This window comes from Haemaphysalis longicornis, unplaced genomic scaffold (genome assembly GCF_048455015.1).
Source record: "Haemaphysalis longicornis isolate Haplotype H1 unplaced genomic scaffold, Haemaphysalis longicornis Haplotype H1 scaffold_19, whole genome shotgun sequence".
NCBI lineage: Eukaryota > Metazoa > Arthropoda > Arachnida > Ixodida > Ixodidae > Haemaphysalis > Haemaphysalis longicornis.
Window position 1 is genome coordinate 5,822,291 of NW_027526288.1, and position 21,852 is coordinate 5,844,142.

At 48.3% G+C, this 21,852-nt stretch overlaps 2 protein-coding genes and 1 non-coding gene across 3 annotated transcripts; 1 reads left to right on the forward strand and 2 right to left on the reverse strand.

Annotated features, from left to right (window-relative positions):
- The first annotated feature begins 11,285 nt into the window (after positions 1-11,285).
- Trnas-gcu (transfer RNA serine (anticodon GCU)) lies at positions 11,286-11,358 on the forward strand. Its single transcript has one exon. It is a non-coding gene; the product is annotated as a tRNA-Ser (tRNA).
- A 390-nt stretch (positions 11,359-11,748) lies between these two features.
- On the reverse strand, positions 11,749-15,445 carry LOC144166747 (uncharacterized). The gene has a single exon (XM_077696241.1). The coding sequence runs from the start codon at positions 15,144-15,146 to the stop codon at positions 11,973-11,975; it is 3,174 nt and encodes a 1,057-aa protein (XP_077552367.1). The 5' UTR covers positions 15,147-15,445; the 3' UTR covers positions 11,749-11,972.
- A 268-nt stretch (positions 15,446-15,713) lies between these two features.
- On the reverse strand, positions 15,714-17,582 carry LOC144166815 (uncharacterized). The gene has a single exon (XM_077696305.1). The coding sequence runs from the start codon at positions 17,580-17,582 to the stop codon at positions 15,714-15,716; it is 1,869 nt and encodes a 622-aa protein (XP_077552431.1).
- Between the last annotated feature and the right edge of the window lie 4,270 nt (positions 17,583-21,852).

The following is a 21,852-nucleotide window of genomic DNA, read 5'->3' on the forward strand; positions in this document are numbered from 1 at the left end:
GCATTGGATTGATTTGGCTTGGCTTGGATTTGAATGGGTTGGATTTGGATTAGATTGGATTAAAGTGGATTGTGTTGGATTGTGTTGCGCCATAGCCGCGGCACGTTGCATCATAGCCGCGGCAGACGCGCTGGGGCCGGCGCATGTGCAGTACCCTCTCTTCCGCGGTTTCCTTTCCTTCGAGCGCGCTGCGCATATAACCGGTGTGCCGTTCTCCGGCGAAGCAACATCCACGCTTGGCTCAAACATCTAGAGTCCACGCCGCTTTACAAGTACGCCAACGTCGTCATCGACTGGGACCGGCTTACGCAGTCCCCTCAACGTTATGCGCGCTATAAAACGCGGTCCCTTCGCCGCTCCGCCTATGTGTCACATCTACACAGGGGTTCCGGCGAGGGGAGGTGGGAGTTTTTGGATTAAACAACAGTTGTCTCTTCTGAACAGTTACTGCTGAATAGTGTTAGGAATATCAAGATATGTAAATACACGCACATAAAGACATGTAATTAGGAAGTTGGAAAAAACGTTTATTAAGGGTAAATAAAAACAGAATGCTGCGGCTTTACTCAGCTAACCATGGATAGGCAAAGCGGCAGCTTGTCTTATCCTGGTTAAGTCATGTTTTCACTTGGTGAACCTTTGATTTAGCTGTTTGTCCAAAGATTGGCTTTGTCTATGGCTGCGATCATAATATCGTGGCCCCTCTCCAGTTGAGTAGCTCTCCGGGCGATAAAAGACGGCTCCGCGTCGCTCTGATTGCCAAGGTCACATGTTCGCGGCGCGTCATGTGGTCTAACGGGGACCCAGCTACGGAGAGATCTTGCGCTTGCCGTAAGCGCCGGCGGCAGCGGCAGCGGCGGCATACGGACGTAGTTCTCGACGGAGTGCGATCCATCGAGTCACGCAATGCATTGACAAGGGTACAGTGCGGCTAGGATCAAGTGAAGGTGAAAACCTGTGCGATGGCGAATCCTCTCTACGAGGTTAGGAAAACGTTTGTATAAAAATACAAGAAAAATAAAATCATAGTGGGGCGGACTCATCAGTTGATAAAGACGCCAGCAGCGGCTATGGTGGCCTGCATCGTGAGGCTGCGCTGCCAATGCAGGCGTGGGTAGATGAAGACGCCTTCCAACTCCTCGGGGATGGGGGACGAGAGAGGCACGGTGTGTTGAGACGTTGTGCATCGCTCACTTCTAAGAAATTAAGCAGCAGGTGCTGACGCCATCGAGCTTTGCTTGCGGGCATTTTGTGCATGACCAGGTGTTTGGGCATCTTTGACAGGCCACTCGCCACGCTCTTCCCCAGCTTCACCAACATCCCAGCCCACTACCGCCACGCTTGGCAAATGTAGCCACCGCCTTATCCAACCATCTCTGTGGAAGAATCTCGAATCTAGGGCCTACTTCAAACCGGATGTGAGTAGGCGCTCTTTGAGGACCAACAGAAGTGAGCAAGATGAAGTGCGCGTGTGTTGTCGGCGGATAGCCCGTGCAAAAAAAGCAGAGAAACAAACAGCGGCGAGTAAGCGGAAGGTACGGGAAAGTCCAAGGCTGCACGAACGAGGTTCTTGGTGGGTTTCGGCCTAGACGTAAATGTGCAGGAGACACTAAAACCAAAACTCCAGTTTCTCCAGGCGTGAATATTTTTCTAAACTCCAAGAAGCGGAGCCACCGAAGAGATGTGGCAGTCCACACGCAGGAAAAACACGGTGATCAGCGGGCTCTCAGCTTAAAGAAAACGTCTAAGGGAATTCAACATCAAACCAATATCTTTCTCCTGGCCTTCGCGAAGCCCAACGACGCCGTAGTATCTTCGGTAACGCTGTGGCGTCCCTGAAACGGTGAGCGCACACGCCACAACGCCGTGTCACTCATTAGTCGCCCACGACAGCACGAATATCCAGCGCACCATCCCGATTCAACCCCGCACGTGACGTAGAACTTTTGTACATTGGGTGTTGTTTTAGGGACTGTACTAGTATCGTTTTTTATTCTTTTTAAAGATCGCCAGGGGGGGGGCAGAATTGATCCACAGCCATCCACTACGGCGCGCCTCGTCGCCTGCGTTACGTCGGCGCGTTAAATCCCACAATCATTCAATCAAAGATCTGCATGGTGCTTTCCATCCTCTAGCTGCAAAATGGATGCAAGCCTAGAATTGTAACAAGATCGTACGGCACACTACTATCACTTTGTACAGATAATGATCGTGCGTATCAGGTGAAACCGGCAGGTCTTTCTTTAAAGTCATTTGCAACACATTAAAAAAATGGCGTCCCAGCAATCTGTGAACACATGCTCAACTGTTTCTGGCTTTCCATATAATGTACAATTTGTTGACAACGCAACAAACTTTTTTTTTGCATTCAAGTTTCAACAGCGTGGGGGTTGGTGTGTAACCTAAACATTGTTTTCCCAGTGGCTGGGCCAGCCAATTTTTTACACGAGATTAGATTGTCCGACCAGGAACACAACTTTTTAACGATCAATACAGGGGTGCCGGGAACAGGATTTCCTTCAAAATATTGGTAGGGGTCTTCCTCGGCACAGCTGCTAGGTAGAGGAAGGAAAACCGCACAGAAAAACTTAAACGAGTCCTCTCATGGGTAATGCGCTAACTAGTGCTCCTTGCATAAAAGTTCGTATAATAGGTTCTTGCTAGTCTCGTAAAAACGAAATCCGGTTGAAAAAATGCCGGACATAAATGTGACATAGGCCAACACCACCCTCCCTCACCGGCTGATAAAGGTTAGTTCTACTTCAGCGCCCCCACACAGAAGACGATATGAAAACAGCAAACACACGATGTATTCTCTGAACATAAACTGTCGAATAATAAAGGGCTTGTGTCACGTACCAAAGTTTGGTTAAAAGGAAATGATTGCAGAATGTGGCACGTTAAAAAACCAACAATGGGTTAAAAAACCAACAAACAGCCTTGCTGTTTCTCTTTCCCGTAGTCGTCGTTTTGTTCGTACTGGTCTAAAGGTAACCCTAGAGAGTGCACCGGCGTGCGGGACCACACCGCGTTCTCAAACACACAAGGTGCCATTTCCACTCCCCATGGAAACGACCAGAGAACTATTCTTCACATGGCGAAAATCGTTGCGTAGCGTTATCGCAATGCTAACACTTGCCTAGTCTTCACAGAAAACAGCCACGTCGTCAGCGAATGCAAGCAGTAAGCATTAAGCAGTTTCATGTGAAGGCCGCGCTACTCAGTTTAATGAAATATTTTAAAGCGAAAGGGTCCTAAAAATACATAATAAGAGAGGGGATGCAGGGCATCCCTAGCTGACTGAAGACAAAATGGCTGTACTTTTTGTGACACTTTTGCTGACAATGTTGTGGAGCATTAACAGTACGCCTTACGTACTCCATTCATCACAACCTCAGCAACAGTTACATGTTTCAGAATGCAAACCAATATATCGTTGCACACTCTGTCACAGGCTACTTCATGATCAATTTGAATTATGACAACTCCCTTACAAAATAAATCACAACATTGTAACACACTGCGCCCAACGTGAGCATTGGTTAGTGTACTTATCCCCCGTATACCACACGACGAATCTAAGCCAACATGTGGACACGGGGGGAAAGACGGTGGTTTAGAGTCAGCGTCTGGGGAGGGGTACGGCGCTTTTTGGAGGTGACACATGAAACAAGAGTGAGGTGGAGGCAGTTGGAGAGGCGATGCCATAGCCCCGCGTGGCCCTCCTCCTAACCACGAAAGACGGTCCACCCATTTTCTTTCAGCCGACGCTGCTGTGTTCGGGATACCACCCCCGCAAATCCCACGTGACGGCTGGCAGTCTCTGGCTTGACTCGTTGTAGAGCCACATGGGTGAACTTAAGAAACGCTGTATGCGTACGCGTTGTGGGTGTCGTCGTGGGTGTCGTTTAACCACCTTCACAGTGTATATTGGAGCCAATTTTTGTTTTTAAATTTAAGTTTTGTGTACGTGTTCTTCCGAGGTGTTGCTGTGCTCGTTTTGTTGGCAACTGCGTACAGTGTGCTTATAAATGGCTGTGCGTACCTTTACCCCTACCCCTCTTTTTGTTTTTGTTGTTGTTGCATCTCTTGAATGTGTTCCTTGGGTACGTTTTAGCTTTTATTTTGAGCTACTTCTTGGAAACTGTGTACGGATTGCTTAGAAATAGCACTGTGTAAAGCACGCCCCTACATACACGGTCTGTTTTCTTCCTGTCACGTCACTTGAATGTGTTTTCTGTGTATGTGTTTTGTTGTGACTTTCGGGTTGGTAAATGCTCACCGCGTAAGAATTCATTGCAAATTTCAGTGTTTTCGACATCCCATGGTTTTTTACCATTACTGTGGGCGTGTTAGGTTTCAATACATGCCCTCTCCCTCTAATCCTCTAGCCTGTTACCCCCTGCCTTCACCCTCCACACTGGCAAGCATTCTGGTTTCCGCCTCAAGGCACGACAAAGCATATTTGGTCGACCATTCAGCCCATCATTCAGTAACCATAGATTAGACTGGGCCACGTACACATAGCACTTTAAATCAATTGAAAAGTGAACCGAAAGCATAATATTAAACCACATTTGAACAGTACTCATAAAAATACACTTCCCTCGTTGTTTATGACAGCAGGTCACTAATAATATTACCTTCCCTGCAGTAGAACACACTCTGAGGTTGGTCTAAGGGTTTTTTTTTCTCAGCACTTTTCCTTCGTCTGGAGCGGAACGCGAAAAAAAAAGGAAACGGGCAAGTCAGGGCTCCCCGAGAGGCAGCTGGACTACACTTGTAACGACTGCAGAGGAGCCCAATGAGAATGAGGCACTCATACCGAAGCGGGGAAAGGAAGCTTGTGCCCACGGCAGTTCGGGCCAAAAACATGACTCTGCTTCATCGATGCCGGCTGATTTCTTTTGTTTGGGTGTAAAACATCCAGATTAGATATATATATAGGCCTGCCATAAGCTGGTACACGTGGTGGTACAGGAGGGACACGATAAGGGTGTTTGGTCAGCTGTTCTTGCTGGCGGCGTTGTCGCCCCGCTGTGGTGGTCAATGTAGGAAAGTATTTCCATGCGAAAAGTGAACTGCCTCCTCAAAGGTACGTTGACGAGACAAAATGTGGCGCCCAACGATTGGTACTGTTTCGCTTGCGTGTGTTCCCCTTAGGGTCCTTTCGTTTAGGCGTTTACCGCGTGCAATTTTAACAACACGCATATCTTGTTACGTTTGAATTAAATAAAGCATATTATTTGATTTTTGATGTGTTACTTAGTTTTATACCGTAAACAAATGTTAAAGACATTACTTTTTCACCGTGACTGCAACGAGTTATTTTTTGCAGCTCGGTGACTGTAACAGGGGTACTTTTATGGTTTAGGTAACCGTAACCCTTAATTTTTACTGGTACCGTGCCTACGAATGGCTGTCTCTTGGGCATGCATTCTTCTGTAGAAATCACTGCTGTGATTGTAACAAGCAGCTCGCTGCTTCGAAATACATTTTTCTCTAACAAGGTTGTTCCGCTCAAAATCACGCAAAATGAAATCCCCAATAATCTGCGCAAACCATGCCACTTTGAAACCTCAAACAAAAGAACGAAGAAAGCTCACACAAACGTGTAAGACTTAAAGAACGCGAAGCTGTACGCAACCTTCACAACCATCACGAATGTTTAAGTCCACGATTGCAGCCGATTTGCTTCTTGTTCGCTCCCGCAACGACTTTACTTCATCATTGTTGCTCTAAGTGTGAGCTTCTGTCATTGTTTTGGAAGTGATCGTCATTGGACATAACCTCGGAGGGGTGAACGCTATGACGTGAATTTCTCGTTCCGAGCAAGTATTGCCATGATTACGGCTAATGCTAGAGTTTTTTGGATAAACTTGGCCAATCTTCCAGAATGGGTTTGCTTGGCTTGTCAAAGGTGCACCGGGAACACTGGGCGTTCGGCGCGAGGCACGCACACATGAGGGTTTCGCAATGCCTCGGTTTTTTACCTGCCGTGCGGTCGGCAAAATCTTGACCAATGCCCTTGGGGAGTATGCTTGGCTTAACAAATGTGTGCACGAGACGTTCGGCGGTCGTCGCGAGGCACGCACACAGTAGCGGTAGGTATTTTTGGGGGGTTTTTAACTTCCGGGCGGTGGCCCCGAGGCCCGCGCTCACGTGTGTGCGCTCATATTGGCACGCTCGGCAATTTCGTTGTATTTTTAAGTGCCGACCCGCGAAAGTACGATTTTCTACAGAGCGTCGCTCTCAAATGAAATATCTGCCCAGATTTCAACTCGGTACTTTGAGTTGACGCTCGCGACGCCCGAAACCATTTACATACGGTGAAAAGGCAACAATTTGTCAAAATACTTTTATACTGTATGGGCGCTCCGCTTTCAAGCCTTGCATCACTGTCTGCTATAACGAATTCGTGGCTGCTAACTGGACCTTTCTTGAATAACGCTTGCTTAGCAAGGTTCCTCAAAGACCCAAAATACCTGAACAGCAGCAACTGCCTTCCCCCGGCTGCAGGAAAAGCGATCGCAAATTTGTGCCAGTTTGCGACTTCGTACTGGGGTCCTTTTACTTTTCTTACTTTGCTTTTACACTTCGCGCTAAAAAATCTTCGTTTCCGCTTACCTGAGCTTATATTTTCTACAAGCCTGAAGGTGGCTAACACATACGCGAATTGCAGCTCCGGGGAAGCGCACTTACTCAGGCGCATGGCTGAAGTGGGATAAGCCAAAATACGGGTCGAATTGGCGCTTTAGTGGAGTTGTTTGGGCTTCATGGTTTGCAAGAAATTTATTACGCTCTATAACCTAGCCAGATAGACCCGCATTCATTACGGCACGCACGTTGTCATTGCAGGTTTTGTTTCTTGTTCTTTTCGCGACAACCAGTCGGCATGCCGGTCGGCCGACCAGTTCAGTTGACACGGTCGACAATAAATATGCACGTGTGTTTAAGTTACATTATGTACTATTTCTTCATATGCACTTTGGTATGCACCGTCGACAGCATGTATCGCGCTATTGATTTGACACGTAATAAAAGTTCTAACATCAGCAGGCGTGGGGCGGTGCAATCGTAATGCGCGTTTCCTATTAAGAATCTGCGAACGCGCTATCTCTGTTCGCAATTAGATCAAAGCTCTGAACTTTAACACCCTCAAAACCTCTTTAACACCCGCAAAACCTATCCTGGTGGAGAAAGGATCCTTTATGTGTGATGGAAACATAAGAATTGCACAAGATGTTGCAGTCTCATCAGGGTCCTGGGAGCTGACACGATGTGGTGGGAAAACACCAGTTTGGCAGTTACTTTTTTGTTTCTGTTTTTTAAAAGCATATCTTCAAACGCATGAGAGCATTTAAAAGTCTTCAAATATTGGTGACGGCATCGTTGCGTACAGTGAGTTGATCCGATAGGGGCACCCACGTGTGCGGACGCGGTGCGTGACTTGGTACCCTCCAGATCTTTGGGTGGCGTTGCTAGTGAAACCGACTTCACTGAAATCAGTGTGTGCCCGTGCTTCTAGCACCAGCGTTTACGCTGTTGGTAAGGTGCCAGTACATCCAGATTCACCCTCAGTGATGGCAATGCTGCACATAAGGAGCGCCAGTGAATCAACCGTCACTACTGGCGTCGCTAGGGCTGCCCAGTGCACGGGGTTTACACCACCCGCAGTGGTTTCTGCAAACGGGAAGCGACTATACTGCCGGAGCTGAACCGTTACATTTGGCGGAACTGGGCTCCAAGAGTTCTTTTTTTAGCGAGGTAAACCCAAGTGGCCCAAAGCAGAAAAACAATAACCGTTATCTGTTTACGGCAACGGTTCGACTTTCGTTGTTGATAACAGGTTGTAAATTCTATTCCGGGGTTTCCCCTTCCACACACCATCAATTTTGCAGTCTCTCGCCAACTTTTCCCCTTAAAATGAAAAAAAATGCCATAAATGTTCTATTCTTATTCGCAACTTTAGAAAAAGAGTGTGGACTGATATCGCAGTGGTGTGGTTTTTCTGGTCGTGCAAGCAGGGTGCAAGCCCGTGAGAAAGAAATGTCGCACTCTAGGTGCAGACTGCGGGGCGGTTGAACGACGAGCTTTGCCCTTCCCTCACTTGAAATGTGCAGAGGCAATACGGCCACAAGATTACACCACGGCGCACTGGCGAAGGCTCAAGTTCTGAATGTGTCAGCCTAAAGCACTAAAAAGTGCTGAAATTGTGGCTGGTTGCAACATAATCCGAACACCGGAAGAAAGCGACGCACATTTGGTCTTACTATAGCAACCAGGTGTTTTTACTGGTTAGGGCATTGGCTTTATGCAAGCGAGGCGAAACCCATGCCACCAGATGGGAAAAGAGGGCGAACGTGGCCGCGGATAGTAGTTACTAAATTGAACAATCGGCCAATTCAAAAGATCAATGTGCCAATGAAATGTGCCAATGCAGAAGACATGTGCCAAAAGAAAATTTCGACAGTCATTACAAAATTCGAAAGAGTGTTTTTTTTTTCGAATGCATAGGTGTGCCACTACCCAGGAAACAGACATGCAGGTTCCCATATTGGCACTAAAGGGTTTCGTACTGCTGTGTCTACTACTGAAATATCTCCTCTTAACAAGCGGATGGAATGCCCGGTTGTGTGTGCGTCTGGGCATGCCTGCGAACGCTTTACGTGGAAGTTGTTTTTAGATGTTTTTTTTAAGGATACAGCCAGCATTTCTTGTTCGCTGACGTGGCACCAAGCCCGGCATCGAAGGTGGCAAAGAGTGTTGTCGGCTATATTGCGCTGCACCGCCTCTTAACCTGCATGGTTTGGGAAGCTAAACGGACACTAAAGACAAATCCACCCTTGTCTTATTTAAAGAACTAACATTTTAGTAACTTGCACCACTTTATAATGACGTCAATGATGTTGGATTAACCATAAAAAGTTACAAACATTGAAAATAATTCAATCTTTTCGCAACACACCGTCAGCAGTGATGTATGTGAAAATGAGAGAAGTGGGCTTACTTATTAGCGTCCACATGGCGCAACAAACGCTTGAAGAGGCATCAATAAATCCCCCGGGCACTCCTTTCTGCGGTGGGTTTAAGTAGTGCCTAGAAGGCCGTAAGGGCGGACAGAAGAAGTGGCTGGTTATTTTCTTAATATGTGGCATAATTGATAAGGCTTCTCTTTAAAATTGCATAAGGTTTATTGGCGAAAAAGACGATTGTAATAAAAATTGAACTTGAAGGTTATTGTTGCGAAAACTCTAAAACGTTTTTTCTCGCACTTCTCCAATTCCCCAACACAAACCGCAATCTAACCAGTATTGTCTGTTTCGATGCACTGGATTATATATATATATATATATATATATATATATATATATATATATATATATATATATATATATATATATATATATATATATATATATATATATATATATTTATATATATATATATATATATATATATATATATTTATATATATATATATATATATATATATATATATATATATATATATATACATATATATGAATATATACATAGTTGACCGGGCTCTGAGCAGTCGTAAATACAAAACCCCGCGGTATAGTCGAGAAGGGAGTCGCCGCGGAACTAGCTCAATGGTAGAGCACCGCACGTGTTATGCGGAGGTTGTGGGTTCGATTCCCGCTTCCGGAAAAAACGGCGCGTTTTTTCTCGACTGGAATTTTCAATTATTTATTCCTGCATAAAAAAAGGCAATCATACCTCATTTGGCACTATTAAAAAATAATAAAAAAAACACTGTTAAAACGCCAAAACAGCACTGGCAATAAGCACTGCAAATTTGATATATATATATATATATATATATATCGAAAGGCATGGGTTTGGTCCCCACTCTGGGCGCGTATTTTTCTTTCTTTCTCACGTAATTATTAAAAAAATAATGTAACGTCACTAACGGTAAAAAATAGTCTAACTATTCCCTTATGTGTTCTTTGGCGTTGTAGACTGCCTGCATTTCCTTCTGTATATATATATATATATATATATATATATATATATATATATATATATATATATATATATAGATATATATATATATATATATATATATATATATATATATATATATATATATGGGAAATGAGGGGCTCCGTGAAATAAGACAGAAAATAAGGGTTAGCAGTCAAGAAAACCTCGGAAAGCAAAGGGGAGGTTGTGGTGGGTCATAGAAAGAGATGAAGAATTTTTTGAGTCGAAAAGAAAGTGGTGAAAAAATGCCCGCCGGATGGGATCCGAACCCACGACCTCCAGAATCGCACCAGACCAGTATTCTGGAGGTCGTGGGTTCGGATCCCACCCGGCGCACATTTTTTCACCACTTTCTTTTCGACTATATATATCTAGAAAAAGATAAACTCACAAAGCGCGCAGAAATAGTATAAGTAAAGAGTCGGATACACAGCAAGAACAATAACAAACAATGTTTACTTACGTAGCGGCAACGGGACTTGCCTTCATCAGAGTAAAGTTACATGATTTTGCTGTCATGTAACTTTACTCTGATGAAGGCAAGTCCCGTTGCCGCTACGTAAGTAACCATTGTTTGTTATTGTTCTTGCTGGGTATCCGACTCTTTACTTATACTATATATATATATATATATATATATATATATATATATATATATATATATATATATAGATATATATATATATATATATATATATATATATATATATATATACACATATATATATATATATATATATATATAATTACGAGTCACGGCCCGGGGGTTAAAAAGAAGGTCCCCAGAAAGTGGAGGGGAAAATCGCCTCGCCGGTAGCGTAGTGGTTATCGCACCAGACCGGTATTCTGGAGGTCGTGTGTTCGGATCCCACCTGACGGGCATTTTTTTCTGCACTTTTTTTCTTTCTTTCTAAATTCTTTATCTGTTTAGATGATTTACCACATCCTCCCCTTTGCTTTCCCAGGTTTTCTTGACTGCCAACTCTTATTTCTGTCTTATTTTAAACGAGCCCCTCATTTCCTATTCTGATCCGCTACATACATAGCGAGGGCCTCTGTTCTGGCAGTCTTGGTGCCATAGGACGCTTAAGAGGGTTCAACTCTGGTCGACCACTCTTGACATGTCGTAGACACTCCAGTCACGTCACGGGGGGTAAAAAGAAGGTCTCCTTCGCCCCGAGTAGTCCGAGTGGCGCTGGCTACCACCCCCAAGCACAGGAAACAAAAATACCTTAACATAAATACCCCAGAAAGTAGAGGGGAAAATTGCCCCGCCGGTAGTGTAGTGGTTATCGCACCAGACCGCTATTCTGGAGGTCATGGGTTCGGATCCCACCTGGCGGGAAATTTTTCTGCACTTTCTTTCTTTCTTTCCAAATTCTTGATCTGTTTCTATGATTTACCACATCCTCCCTTTGCTTTCCGAGGTTTTCTTGACTGCCAACGCCTAATTATATATATATATTGTTTCGAACCTTATCGAACTTCCTCATCGCCTGTACATTATCAGCAGTAATAACTCTTTCTCCTGTAATCACTGCGTGGAGCTTTTCCTTCACCCGAGCGCCTCAATAAACAGTCGACCCAGCCGTTCTCTCTCAACAGGTGGAAGGTGCGTTTCGATCCCGTATTCTACATCTCGTACTACACTCCCGAAGCTCCGCTCGGGTCGCCTCCTATTGCCGGAGACTACAGCTATGATGCTGGAAAGTGCGAGAGAGAGAGAAACAACTTTATTGAATCGATCCGGCAGTTCAGGGGAGGGGGTGTGGGAGGGGAGACTCTTGCGTGCCCGCTTGCCCCACGGAGGCGGCGGCCGTGCTGCGAGCCCGAAGGCGAGCACCGGTCGTCTCACGCTCCTAGGGGAACGTGGCACGTGCTGGACCTTGTCTCTGTGGGTAGTCTTGCTGCTTCTTCGTTGTGGTGTTCCATGTCTTCGTCCTAGCCCCGCGTTCACCCTATCCGTTGTCTCGCAAGCGAGACGACGTCCCGGGTTTCTGCCGGTCCAGGAGCTCGAGGACGTGCTGGACGACGGCCCGTTGATTACCGAGTTCTGTGCTGATGAGCTTGCTGCAGATCTCGTCTGGCAACTCGTTGTCTTGGGTGTTGGGTGCAGGGGGCGAGCATTCCCAGAGTATGTGGCTCTGGGTGGCTCGCGCCTTCTTGCACCGTTGGCACGTGTCTGTGTGATATATCTCCGGACAGACGTGTTTCGCCCATACCGGAGTCCATATCGCTCTTGCCTGTAGTTGTCGTAGGGTGGTCGCTTCTTTGCGTGTTAGGTCCCGATGAGGCGGTGGGTATCTGTTACGGTTCGCTCTGTACCATTGCAGAACTTCCCCGTGCGTTGTGATGGCATACTCTTCGCTGTTCAAGTTCTCGGCAGCGGCTTCTGTCGGGTTTGCCTCGCGTATTGCGGGGAGCGATGACGGGAGCCCGCGTCTTGTTAGCGCGTGCGCCTCCCTGTCTGCTTCCTCGTTGCGATTCGGGCCAGCCGACTCGTCCAGCTCGCCAGCATGCGCCGGGAACCACTTGATGGTGACGTTGGTTGCCAGTCTTCTGTTCTGTGTGATTGGGGCTAGTGCTCTTGCCGTAGTGGGGTACACGTTATTCTGCGAAAAGTTGGAGACCGCCGTTTTCGAGTCGCTTATTATCGTGCGGCAATCCGGAGCGTGCAGCGCCAGCACGATGGCGTATTCTTCTGCCTGCGCTGGCGTCCTGCACCGTATGCTGCCTGAGGTGACGAGTTCTCCGGTGCTTGCGTTGATGACCACCGCCGCGTAAGCGTTCCGTATATTGTGATATTTGGCCACATCCACATAGTAAGCATGTGGATCGTTGGCGTGGCTTTTGGTTAGAGCCACAGCCCTTGCTGTTCTTCGCTCTTGATCGTTCTGTGGATGCATGTGTCTCGGTACAGGTGGTATCCGGATCTTGCGCAGTACGTCTCGGGGTAGAGCGGCCGCTTCTTTTGGCGAGGTGTGTGGGATTTCCATGCCGATCCGCTTCAGGATGGCTCGCCCCGTTCTGGTTTGAGCCAGGCGTTGGTATTGCGCTGTTCGTTGTGCTTCCATGATTTCTTCGAGCGTATTGTGTACGCCCAAAGCGAGCATGTGTTCTGTGCTCGTGTGGTGATATAATTCGAGGGCGCTATTGTATGCCCTACGGATGGCGGCGTCGATTGTTTTCTTCTCGTCCGCCCGCCAGTTGTGGTAGGACGCTACGTATGCGACGTCACTGATTGCAAATGACTGTGTTAGTCTCAGCAGGCTGTCCTCCTTCATGCCTTGCTGTCTTGTGGCCACCTTGTTGATGAGCCGAACGGCTCGAAATATCTTTGTTTGTAGTTCGTTTACCAGGGTCTTTTCGTTGCTGCCCTTGTCTCTGAGCCTTAGACCCAAGACTTTGAGTGTTTTGACCTTGGGAATTTCTCCCCCGTCGCCCGTCTTGATTGTGATGTCCACTGGTCTCTCCTTGTAGCGTTTGCCTCGTGGAGTGATTAGCATCAGCTCTGATTTTGCCGGTGAGCACTTTAGCCCCATGGGCTGTAGGTAATCTTCCACCGCTGACACCGCCTCTTGCAACGCCGCCTCAATCTGTCCGTCGCTGCCTTGCGTTGTCCAAATCGTGATGTCATCTGCGTATATCGTATATTTAACGTTCTGGATGGTGTTTAGCCTGTTGGCAACTCCAATCATCACGAGGTTAAAGAGCAGTGGGGAAATCACCGACCCTTGCGGCGTGCCCGTGCTTCCCAATTGTTTGGGCGGGAGCTGTAGGTCCCCTGCTACTACATGTGCGGTGCGTCCGGTCAAAAAGTCTTTGATGTATGTGAAGGATCTTCTTCCCATGTTGAGGTGTGATACTTGCTTGAGGATGGCCGAATGGTGCACGTTGTCAAACGCGCCCTGTAGGTCCAGCCCCAGTACCGCTGTGTTGTCTTTGGTCTTTCCGTCCATCACTTCGTGTTTTAGCAGTAACATGGCGTCCTGCGTGCAGAGTTTGGCCCGGAAGCCGAGCATGGTGTCCGGGTATATGTTGGTTTCCTCCAGGTATTGCTGCCAGCGGTTCAGCAGGACGTGTTCGAGTAGTTTCCCGGCGCATGACGTGAGGGATATGGGCCTCAAGTTTTCGATGCCCGGTGGCTTGTTTGGCTTTGGTATTAGGACCGTCTTGGCGGTCTTCCATTGCTGTGGTAATTTTCCGTCTTTCCAGCACCGGTTGAAATGTTTAGTGAGGGCGGATATTGCCGTATCACTTAAATTTCTCAGTGCCTTGTTGGTGATCTGGTCTATCCCGGGCGCCGACTTGCAATTGATCGATTGGAGCACCGCACGCACTTCCCACTCCTCTATATCTGCGTCTAGGAGTGCGTTGTCCGCGCCGGTGTATACCGGTAACGGATCCACCGGCGTTTCCGGGAGATATTTGTTGTTGAGGCGCTTTTTCACCTCGTCTTCGCCCAGTTCTGTGACCGCCTTGTGCAGGGTTCTGTTGAGTATGTATTGTTGGGTTCCCTTGGTTTGTTGCTCATCCAGCAGGTGCCGTAGTAGTTTCCAGGCCTTGCCCTTGTGTAACTGGCCGTCTGCTTCTTGACATACAGCGTGCCACTGCTGCCGGCACACCACCTTACTGTGTTTTTCGATTTCGATGTTAAGTTGTGCTATTCTTTTCCTTAGTTTCCTGTTGTGGCGTTGTCGTTTCCAGCGATTTTTAAGTGAGTTTCGGGCTTCCATGAGGTGCGCTAGGCGGCTGTCGATTTGCACGCCGTCTGCTTCGGCGTCGACCGTTTGCGTGGCGCTCTGGATCGTGCCGTTGAGCAGGTTCGCCCATGTCTCAATGTCTTCTATGGTTTCCGGGCCGTTGGCTTCTAATTTCTGTCTGTAGTCATGCCAATCCACAATGTGCTGTTGTCTGCTTTCCTTGATGTTGCCTCTGATGGGTATCTCTATCTCGAGGATCTTGTGGTCGCTTCCCAGTGTCTCCTCGGTGTTTCTCCATTTCACCCTTAGTGGCCTCGTGGTTTCGCCCAGAAACGTCAGGTCCGGGTTTGTGTCCCGCTGCGTTGATGTTAGTGCGTTTCTTGTTGTGGTTTCCAGGTCGTTAATCAGCTGGTAGCCCATTTCTGTCATGTCGTCCAACAGGTGCTGTCCCTTCTCGGTGGTTTCGGGGTAACCCCAGAGTCTGTGCTGTGCGTTGAAGTCCCCTGCAATGAAATTGATGTTGTCCCCCGCGATCTGCTTCGTCTTCTGGATGAGTGCCTTAAACTTTTGCTTGTGTTGCCTTGGGTTGCTGTAGAGGTTGACTACCGTGATGCTCGTGCGCCTTTTGCGTTTGCCGGCCACGATTTCAGTTGTCACGTGTTCAATAGCGCTGCGTGGCACGAGATCGTGTTCTATTACTATGAGTCCCTTCTTCACCAGGGTGCAGACTCCCCTCCCCTTTTTAGATCCCGTGTCACGGGCGCTTGGGGGGGGATTTCGCAAACGATCTGTACCCTGGTAGCGTCGGTGCTTCGTTGCTAAGCGTTTCTTGTATGATGATGACGTCGGGCGTATTTTCGGCTTGTAGTATGTATTGTTGAAGCTGTGCTTTCTTCTTCTGAAAGCCGTTGGAGTTCCATTGCCATATTATTAATTTCCCGCTGTGCTGTTTTCGTGCTTGGTGGTTACCTTGATCCTTTTTAGCTGTGCTATCCATTATGGTTGGGTTAGGTTCAGCGCTTGTTGTGGTATAATGCCTGCTGCAACGAGTGCTTGGATGATTACGTCTATCTTGCGATCGAGTGCGTCGACTTTCTGCTCGAGTGCCCCGACTGTCTGGTCTAGGCGGTCTATTTTCGTCTCCAGTTGGTCCTGGCGTTCTTCGAGTCTATCCAGCCTCATGTTGACCCGTCTTTCCCGTGCGACTTCGAGCGCCCTCCGTTTTGGTGCTGGTCCGTACGGTCTGTCTGCCTCTCCCGTTTCGGTTTCGGCGTTGTCGTTGTTCTCCGCGCTAGGTTGTGCTTCCATCTCGATGTTATCTTTTTCCTCCTCCGGTGCCGGGGGTTGCGGGGTTGTTTCTTGTAATCTTGGCTGGGGCGAGTGCTCCCTCAGCTTCAACGCTTGATTGTTCTGCGCATCAAGGAATGAGTTCAGCCTTGCAGTTAGCTCGGCTAGGCTCCTCTTCAGCTGCTCATTTTCTTGTCGTAACGCTCTGTTAATTTGGTCTAGCGCTGCATTGGTGTGTACCGTTTCTTGGGTCTTGGCGGCTTGGGCCCAGTTGAGCTGTCGCGCCGGTTGTTGTCTTCCTTGGTTGCAGTACATCTTCTCTTGCGAGGTAATTCCCCGGCTCGTGGAGCGGCCTCTGCTTTTATCGCGTTTCCTCGAACGGCTGCGCCCTCTTCGGGTTCCAGGCGTCTCGCCTTGCTTTTGTTGCTGTTGTTTCCATTGTCCTCGCGAGGGCGGGGGCAATTCTGGGAAATCCACTTGCGATAGTGATGACCTTTCATTGATCTTCTTTTCCCATCTGCGCTGAGTGACGACAAAGGGCACTTTGTATTTGCGTGTGCAGCCTTCCGTCCCCGTGGCGTGAGCTCCGTTGCACAGCTTGCAACGTGGCTTGCATTGCCCGTCGTGGTCGGGTGCCGGGTTCGGTGCGCCGCACGCGAAGCAAATTTTGGTCTCCGGCGTGGGACACACGTCGGCGCGATGTCCGATCCTCCCACATGTTCTGCATACGTCGTAGTGTTGCTTGTAGATTCCGCACGGAACTCTGCACGGGCCGTACTTGACACTCCTCGGAACCTTCGTCCCTTGAAATAAAATGACCACCGATGTTGTATTGCCAATTCTGTGTGCTTCCAGCGCTAATGGGTTGGCCGGGTGCACAATGTCGTTCTGTATGTCTTCGTCCGTGGCGTCCAGCGCTATGCCTCTGATGACTCCCTTCGCCGTACCGTGAGGGGCGGTACGGTAAGCGTATGTTTCGTAGTTCTTGCCCCCGATGTACAGGGAGCGTACGTTTGCATATTTTTTTGCTCGATCTTCATCTGGTGTGCTTACCACGATGATGTTTTGCGTCGGGTTTGTGCAAATGGTGTCCGCCATGGCCACGGTTTTGGCAACGCTCGCTGCTGTGATAACCGCCGATAGGACTACGTCAACCTCGAGCCTTGCGAGGCAGAGTCCTCCCCTTGGTCTCATGATGACTTTCCGTTCCTCCTTCGGTAGATTTACCGGTAGGCGCGATGCTTTGGTAACCCTTGCTATGATTCGCTTTGCTTGACTCTCACTGAATTGCGAGGTTGACTTGCTGTTTTGAGTGTCCTTGCTAGCCTGGGGCTGAAGTTGGACTTGACTTACTTGCTTCGTTGCGGTGAATTTCCAACCTGCGGTGTCTCTCGGGTTCAGGTCGCTGCCTTGGACCGCGATAACGGTGCTGCCGGCGTTGTTGAGTACCTCCGTCGTCCTCGACGGCGTGGTGGTGTTGATGCTCTCGTCGGCGCCAAGTTCCATGTCCTCCATGGCGAGGGCCGCAAAACGGTTGTGGGTGACAGCAGCGTTGGGTTGAGATGATGTCGAGGCCATCTTCGGAGTCGAGGAGCCGAGCGCGGCGAGCGCCGGGGCTACCGGCGTCTCCGGGCGGCCGGCGCAGCTGTGCGCCGCGGCCGAACTCGAGCTAAGCCTAGGCGAGGCCAGTTAGGCTTAGTTCCGCGCTCACCGGTAATCGGCGAAAATTCGGAACTCACTCGGTAAACCGGGCTAAAAATGGTGTCAGTAGAGTCCAGAGATGTTCACGGACACAAAGGAGTTGAAATCCGGTCGCTCAAAGTCAATTAACTCGGCGCAATTAGTGAGATCTGCGGAGCACATGTGGAGCACGTCTGCTCTCCACGGCGACCGCAGCGCCACCTGGAAAGTGCGAACGCCACGGCTCCACCACCATCAGAACACTTGGTAACCAGTCACCAGCGTGATCCCCTTTCTTCGCTGTCCTTCGTGGGGATCATGTCGACGAGTGGCTGGACACCTCGAGAAAGTGAGCGCATTTAACCACTGGGATGACCACCTCAAGCGGCTAAATATTTTTCCCCTGACAGAGGTTGCCATGACAGGGTATTGTAATCACCAGCATAAGATCACCGACTGGGCCTGTTTTGTCCGTCATGTCCTCCTGAGTTTTGGATTGTCGGCAGCTCGTTCGGACTCCGCGAAGAAGAAACTCTCGGGGCACTCCAACTTCCTCAGGAATCCTACCCTAGTATATTGAAGACGTGTTAACTCTTTTCCGGAAGGTCAACAAGGAAATGTCCTAGGCTGAGCACGTGTGCCAGATCCTAGAAGGAATTGAACAGTTCGCTTTTACTGCGCTCGCCCTCCCAAATCCGACCACTGCTTCCGTTGAAACGTCTACGTGCCAGCGCCTGAACTATCTCTAGTCCATTGGACTTCAACAGGATACGTCGGCCCAGTCGGCCCGGTACGTTGGCGATAACAACCTACGAGCTATGATGCGCGCAATTATTCGGTAAGGGCTTGCGACCCACTCTTACCCATACGCTGCCGGTAGGTCTCAGTGCTCTCGTGAACCACACCTGCATAAAATCATTTAAGTGGAGCTCGCCGCATCAATGCCCGTTCCAGCAACGCCTCATCTTGAGGCCCCTCTGACCACGCCGCCTTATTCCCTGCTCACTGGTAGGTCGCCCTTGCCCATAGCACCGATTACTCCCCCAGCTGCTCTCGGCTATGCCGCTGCGATTCCACCGGCCCCTGCTCCGCGGCCTCACTACTCCGCATGACAACCGCAGCGTCCTGCGCCTCCCATCAATCGACCAGTGTGTTACTACTGCGGAATCCGTGTGCAGATTTCTTGTTTCTCTCGCAGGAGCCCACAGGATGAACGACACGTGTACGATACATACAAACGTGACGACATGAGCCAGCCCTCGTTTCGGCTACCAACACCCGGGGACTGATTTCCACCACGTCGGTCTTCGCCTCCTCCCGACTGCAGTGAACTCCCGCCCCATTTTTGTCAACCACGACGTCGCTACCCCTCGCCGTTTCGCCGCGCTGTCTCCCCGCTACCCTCTGTCGTGCACAACTAGACCAGCCTTACGGAAATCTAAGCCATGCAGGATTTGGGGTGGGGGGAAAACTGCATTGTTCGGGATAATACCAACTCCTCCACAGCGGCAGTCGAATATGTAGTCTGTCCTTGTCTGTCCTCGGGCAAGTGTAGTCTGTAGTCTGTCCTCGGGCAAGTGTAACGATTATTCACGCGGACCTGCTTAAGAAGTTGCGTAAAGTGTGAACACCGTATTAATGCCTTTTACTCCATGGTGCGAATGAAGTTGATATCCAGCCTTCAGACTACTGTACAGTACCTGTTTCTATTGATGAACTTTGCCATCAGATTTAGTGTGCAGCTCTCTCCGCAGGCCCCTCCACGTGCCATTATGATGTTATTCTAGGTTGGGGCTTTCTCTCTTCGACATCTGCTGTTATCTGTTTCCGCCCTTCTGTTATGTGTTGCCGCACAGAATTACAGAACCTAATCACTCCGTAGATTCCGGAATATAGACGCTTTCCCTTGTTTAAATGCTGACTACATCCTACCTCCCCGTCAACAACAAATCGCATCGGTTCATGCCAGAAAAATTGTTAAGGGTGATTTGCTCGTTACCCCATGTGGCCGTCTCTATTCCCGAGGACTTTCTGTCACCGCATGTCTCGTCCGATTTAACCAGAGAAGCGCTCTTATACCAGTGCATATTACAACTCCCTAAGCGGTTATACTGCCGCAACGTTGCACCATCGCTATTTTTTTAAATCCTGAAATCACCGACCTCCCTTCCGTCAACCCCCTTCTTATCTGCCTCGTTTCGGAGCCCACTTCTACGTAGTTTTCTTTTCACGCCACAATAAGCCCATATCTTACGTCATCGCAGACCAAATTGGTTCTTCGACTTTTACACAAAACGTTGCGCCTCTTTCGACTGTTACTCGCCTGTTCTTTCCAGCTGTTCGTGTAACATTGTTCGTCGCCGCCCATACCTAGTTTCTTTGTCACAACCGAAAGTCATCGAGAAAAACGTGGCTGATATGTTCAAGCGAAACGTCATTCGGCCCTCATCCAGCCCGTGGTCTTCCCTAGACATACTGGTTGAGAAAAAAGATCGCACGGTTCGCATTTGTGTAGAATATCGCGCCCTAAATAAAATTGCGCGAAAGGATGCGTATCCCATGCCCCGAGTAGAGAACTCCTTGGACTGCCTGCAAGGAGCCTAATTTTTTTGGAGCTTTCACTAGCGTTCCGGCTATTAACAGATACCCATGCACCAGTCCGACAAGGAAAATACAGCGTTTGCACCTCCCGACGGTGTCTACGAGTTTAATGTTATACCGTCGGGTCTGTGCATTGCTCCACCAACGTTTGAGTGTATGATGGACTCGGTTCTCAGATATCTCAAATGGAGTACCTGTTTCTGCTACCTCAACGATATCGTTGTCTTCCGGGCGACGTTTGCTGAACGTCTACAGCAACAAGATGAAGTGCTAACGTGCATCTCTAAAGCTGAACTTCGGTTTAACTCAAAAAGGGTTGTTTTGCCAGCAAGACAATCAAGGTACTAGATCACAATGTTAGGAAAGACGGCATAAAAGTTGTAGAAGGTTTAAAATACTGCCTATATAATATTATATAAAATTTTACTGTGGGCATGTTTGTGTATTACAGTGTTCCTTTTAAACATTTTTACCTGTTTCAACTATAATAAATACGCTACCACTATAATTCAACGAGCGCCTCAGTTCCCTTTCAGATCCGCTGTATATATATACGATAGAGAATTCAAACTGAAAAACATAGCATTTATTTTAACGTTTCGACCAGGGAAAATGACCGGTCCCGGTCGAAACGTTACAATAAATGTTGTTACGTTTTTCAGTTGCACTTCTGTATCGCACGGCTGAACTCACAGCCAGGAACCTCTTCTCCTATATATATATATATATATATATATATCGCGAAACAGAATAGGAAAATAGGAAATGAGGGGCTCGTTGAAAATAAGACAGAAATAAAGTTTGGCAGTCAAGAAAACATCCGAAACCAAAGGGGAGGATATGGTAGGTGATTGAAACGGATAAAGAATTTGGAAAGAAAGTGGAGAAAAAATGCCCGCCAGGTGGGATCGTAGCCCACGACTTCCAGAATACTTTCTTTCTTTCCAAATTCCTTAACGGTTTCAATGACCTACCATATCCTCCCTTTTGCTTTCCGCTGTTTCCTTTACTGCCAAACTTTATTTCTGTCTTATATATATATATATATATAAATATATATCAAGGTTGCAGTCGTCATTGCCAGTGCTATTCGGCTTTTTTTCGAAATATATAATAGGGGCGAATGACGTGTGCTTGTCACGTTTCTTTGATTCATTGATAAATAAGCGAAAATATAAGTCGAGAAAAAATCCGCCGTTTTCCGGGAGCGGGACTCGAACCCACATCTCCGCATAACCGGTGCGGTGCGTTAACCAATTACGCTATCCCCACAGCGGCTTCTCTCTCGACTTTAAAGCGGGGGTTTATATTTACAAGAGCTCTGAGGCCGGTCAACTAGCGCCGCCCCTCGACTACCGCGGGAGACGTAGAACGTCTTCTTTCCCAGCGGCCGCCACGTAGAACGTGGTCGGAGGTCGGGGTTAGCAATTGGCATATCCGAACTGCTGGAGCCAGTGCCTCGTAATGCATGTAGCAGAACAGAGAGATACGGGACGAGGGACTCGGTAAAGATACATATCAAGGTTGCAGTCGTCATTGCCAGTGCTATTCGGCTTTTTTTCGAAAT

Coding starts and splice junctions, on each gene's coding strand:
- LOC144166815 (XM_077696305.1), bottom strand. CDS start 17,582: ATGGCCTCGACATCATCTCAACCCAACGCTGCTGTCACCCACAACCGT.
- LOC144166747 (XM_077696241.1), bottom strand. CDS start 15,146: ATGACAGAAATGGGCTACCAGCTGATTAACGACCTGGAAACCACAACA.